Source organism: Juglans regia, chromosome 5 (genome assembly GCF_001411555.2).
Source record: "Juglans regia cultivar Chandler chromosome 5, Walnut 2.0, whole genome shotgun sequence".
NCBI lineage: Eukaryota > Viridiplantae > Streptophyta > Magnoliopsida > Fagales > Juglandaceae > Juglans > Juglans regia.
In genome coordinates, this window is record NC_049905.1 from 7,927,684 (window position 1) to 7,932,437 (window position 4,754).

Below are 4,754 nucleotides of genomic sequence, written 5' to 3' on the forward strand. Positions count from 1 at the left end.
TAAAATATTGGACTCAAGTGGAGTCCAGCAGTGGCTCAATTATTTTCCTTCAAAAAGATAAGGCATGATACTTCAAAAAATAAGGCATGGGTACGGCTTGGCAGCGGGAAAAGTATAGTTGACGTGATCTAGGTAAAATCATAAGAGCATTGTTATTCATAAGTCTATATACCATACATTAAAATTTTTTTATTTTTTATTTAAAGTTTTTTTTGGTTTTATTATTCTTAAAATAATTAAATTATTCTACTCATAATCCATATACCATATATTTAGTAAAAGAATAAAATTAAAGAAATCATAAAAAGATTAATGTGGTGTATGAAACTTAGGAATAGAATTTTTCAAATCATAAATGATATTTGAATGAGTTTAGTTGAAAAAAAAAGCCTCCCAGTTATTACTTCCGTACGAAATTGTTGAGATGGTTTTATTTTCAACTCTCGAAACAAACGACGCCAGGTTCCGTTAGGTTGGTAAATTCATTTAGTTTAATTTAATTTTAAATTAATTTAAATATTTAAATATCTAATATTTTAATTATTAAATTTATATTAATTAAAAATTTTTTATAAGTAAAATTCATAATTTCTTTAATTTAAAATTTCTTTGCATACAAAATTTATAATTTTTTTTAACTTCTTATGAATACATTTAAAGGATGAATAATAGTATTACTCTCTTTTTATAAATAAGACTACTTTACATTCTCAATTTATTTCTTCCTTTTTATTATTCATATATTTAATTTTTTTTTACTTATTAATAATTATTAATATATTGATACGTTTTAAAAAAATATTAAAAGTATTAAAAAAATAAAAAAAACAAATATTTTGCGGCAAAGTCCGGAATCATTGCTGACGGCAGACTAGTCTTCCTTTACCGTAGATAATTATTCTATTTTTTTTTGTATAAATTAAGACACAAGGGATATGGAACATCGCATACTGATAGAGCAAAGAAAACGATGAGTACTAGCATTCCAGAGTTCACACTTGAAAATGGCAACGCCATTCCACTTCTTGGATTCGGCACAGCTGAACATCCCTTTGGCAGCTCCTCGGGAACCATGAAAGAAACTTTCCTCCATGCAATCAAACTCGGTTATCGGCACTTTGATTCGGCTGCTATTTACCAGTCCGAGCAGCTCCTCGGGGAAGCCATACATGATGCTCTAAACCTTGGGTTAATCAAATCCAGGGACGAACTCTTCATCACTTCCAAGCTCTGGTGCAGCGACGGGCACCACGATCGTGTCCTCCCTGCAATGCAGAAAACTCTCAGGCAATAAACCTGAACAAATATGTATCTGCTCCCTGTTTAATTTATTCCTTCTTCTTTTCTCTTCTTTCTTCCCCGGTGTTTTCTTTCCTCCGGCCTGTTCTGTTTCTTCCCGTTCATGGATTTAGCGTGAATTTGCTATCAATATTATTTGTACAGCAATCTGAAGTTGGAGTACGTTGATCTGTATCTGATTCACATACCGGTAAGCTTGAAGCCAGGGGAGATTGGATTATCCATTAAGAAAGAGGACATCCTTCCGATGGATATAAAGTCTGTATGGGAAGCTATGGAGAACTGTCAAAAGCTGGGTCTGGCCAAATCAATTGGTGTAAGCAACTTTAGCAGGAAAAAGCTTGAAACCCTCCTTTCCACAGCAAAGATCCATCCAGCCGTCAACCAAGTAATTAATTAATTAGTATTTTTTGTTCTTTATTTTTTCAGTTTCCAATGATCTGGTGGTTTATATTGTTTAATTTTGCAAAGGTGGAGATGAACCCGTATTGGCAACAGAAGCAGTTGAGAGAGTTTTGTGAGAAAAAGGGTATACATATCACTGCCTACTCTCCCTTGGGAGCCAAAGGAACAGCTTGGGGTTCAAACTTGATAATGGAATCTGAGGTTCTAAAAGAGATTGCCAACGCTAAAGGAAGAACTATTGCACAGGTAATAATTGCCTTATTTTCTCAAAACCGAACAAAAACATAGAAAAATCAGGGAATATTCTTTTTACTTTTTTGGGTATTTTTGGTTTTAGGACTTTGAAAATGACTGTCTTAGCTTGCAGCTTGATGGTAATTTATTGATTTGTTGTGTCAAGATTTCGTTAAGATGGGTTTATGAGCAAGGTGTTAGTGTTGTTGTGAAAAGCTTCAACAAAGAGAGGATGAAAGAAAACCTAGACATATTTGACTGGAACCTGAGCTCGGAGGAGTTACAGAAGATAAGCCAAATTCCACAGCATAAAGGATTTTCTGCAATTGAATTCATCTTTGATGAAGGCCCTTACAAGTCTCTTTCAGAGTTTTGGGATGGAGAGATTTAGGCTCCGATCTGATATTAAGAGTATATCAGATAAATTAAGTTTATGTTTTGTGGATTTTATTAAATATATTTGGATGTATGAAATATGTTGAGATATATTTAATTTTTTATAAAAAGTTAAAAAAATAATTAGTGCTATCAATGTTTAGTTTGTTATTATAGTGATGGAATAATTATTTTATTTATATGTTTTACAAATAAAAGTATTTTCAATGAACAAGTTAAGATGTAATTCCATATACAATTTGTGCACTAATGGCTTGAGATAATCCTCAATCGATCAGATTCGTAATTCCATTTTGCCCAGCTAGTTGAATTGGATTAATTCTGATCATGATAAATTTCTGACTTTGAATAAAACTATTCATGATCTTTATTATATTCTTTATCCTCTATATATAGAGGACCATATATAATAAATGCTTTGCTAATTACATATAATTGGGAAGGGAGCTGCTACGTCCACCGCTCTGAGCTCCCGCTGGGAGCTACCGCTAGGCCAAAATATTTTTTTATTTGTATTTTTTAATACTTTTAAATATTTTTTAAAAAAATAAAAAAACTATAATATTATTAAAAAATACTTTCTTAATCACTAAATAAAAAAAATAAAAAAAATAAAAAATCACAGCGGTAGAATAGAGCGGTAGAAATGAGTGGTAAGAGTAGTATTTTTCAATTGGGAAATGCATTAACACAAAAGGGGTGTGGAGTGGACACTAATGCAGCTAGTCTTGATTGAACTCATATGAAACATTAGAGATTTTTCAATTGAAACCTTTTCATGAAATAATCATGAACTGCATATATCTACTACCACTAATTAAACCACTAATAACACATCCCATCATATATGCATGCTACTCTACCTACAATGTCATAACCTCGCAAAAAGTCTTACCGTTAATAAGTAACATAATTGCTTGTATTATAAGAAACGTTAAGAGATTAAATGAATATTATAATCAGTCGCGCGGTTTACGGAATCAGTCACTCCGTCGTAGTTAAACATAAATGGAAATATTTAATTATTACCCATTAATCGTTAATTACATATTAGTTAAAACTTGTTAGTTTGCTAATAGAAAATCTAAGCTCAAATTATTTTAAAAAGAGAACAGTATCTCAATATTATTAAGTAACTTTCATTTATGATGGAGAAATACCTTATACAAAGATGACCAAATGGGCTACATAAATTTCAAAATCAAGCTCCTATAAAAAAAAATATATAATTTTTAATAAAATCTAATTACAATCAAGAATGAGAGAAAGAAAAATTATATACATAAGCTTCACACTCCTGCACACTATTTAAAAGTACGTGAATTTATTCTTTTACCCTCATGTTTCATGAAATATGAAATATGATGATAAAAGAGTAAAATCACATATTTTTTAAGTGGTGTGCAGAGTGTGAGACTTACGTGTAGCATAACTCATGAGAAAAAATAAAATTAATGACACAACATGAGAGTTACTGCACAAGCCAAAGAAAATATACCAATCACGTGTTTAGGTAATTCATGAAGGGCGGAAAAACTTATCGTATCGTCCATTGCACCAAAGGAAGCAAGGCTATCTGCTAAGGCTTTGACTTCTCCGTATACATGAAATATGCCAAATTGGAAAGCACTTTTGAAATGAAGAATGTCATCCCAAATATTGGAATAGGAGCAAGGGGGAAGTAAATTATTCTTGAACCAATTAATAATAAGAAGAGAGTCTGACTTTACAATAATATCAGTAATACTCAGTTGATAACATAAGGTAAGACCAAACTTTATAGCAGAAAGTTCAGCATAAGTATTAGTACCAACACGCAAAATTGAGGAAATACCAGTAATAAAAAAACCATCATGGGAAGGCAGAAACCCCGACCCCACAACTTGCGAAACCAGAGTTGCCTTTGGAGGTACTATCTATGTTTGGCTTTTAAACATACCAAGGGGAGGACGAATCCATTTGACAAAAAAATGTCTTTGGATCTAATTATGATGATAAGGGAGGTGGAGGGTGTCCAAGGTGATAACATTAGAGCTATCACAATAGCTCTCTGATTGAGGAGAAGGTTGGGATCTCTCAACCATGCTTTAACCTTGTAGATAATAGAGAGATTATTGACATGGGTACCATCAAATCTGACTTTATTCCTAGCAAGCCAAAGAAAATTAGAGTAGGTATAAGAGAGACAATCAAGTGATATTGAGTATTACCTAAAAAATAATGCCACCAATGAATGGCTTGACTTTTTCAATCAATAAAAGAAGTGAGAGTGTAGCAAAAATATATTATAAAAGTAGCACCAAATAGTCTCACCAAGAGAGCAGTTAGGGAATAAATGAGGAACAATTTTTGAAGAACCAACAACACAACAATTGCATTTAGAAGCAATAGAAATACCGTAATGCTGAAATTTGTCATCA

At 32.0% G+C, this 4,754-nt stretch overlaps 1 protein-coding gene across 1 annotated transcript; it reads left to right on the forward strand.

Annotated features, from left to right (window-relative positions):
* The first annotated feature begins 967 nt into the window (after positions 1-967).
* On the forward strand, positions 968-2,329 carry LOC109002659 (non-functional NADPH-dependent codeinone reductase 2-like). Its single transcript, XM_035690419.1, has 4 exons — positions 968-1,287; positions 1,444-1,687; positions 1,771-1,950; positions 2,105-2,329. Exons 1-4 carry the CDS (start codon positions 971-973, stop codon positions 2,327-2,329), a joined length of 966 nt encoding a protein of 321 aa, XP_035546312.1. The 5' UTR covers positions 968-970.
* Positions 2,330-4,754: the final 2,425 nt, after the last annotated feature.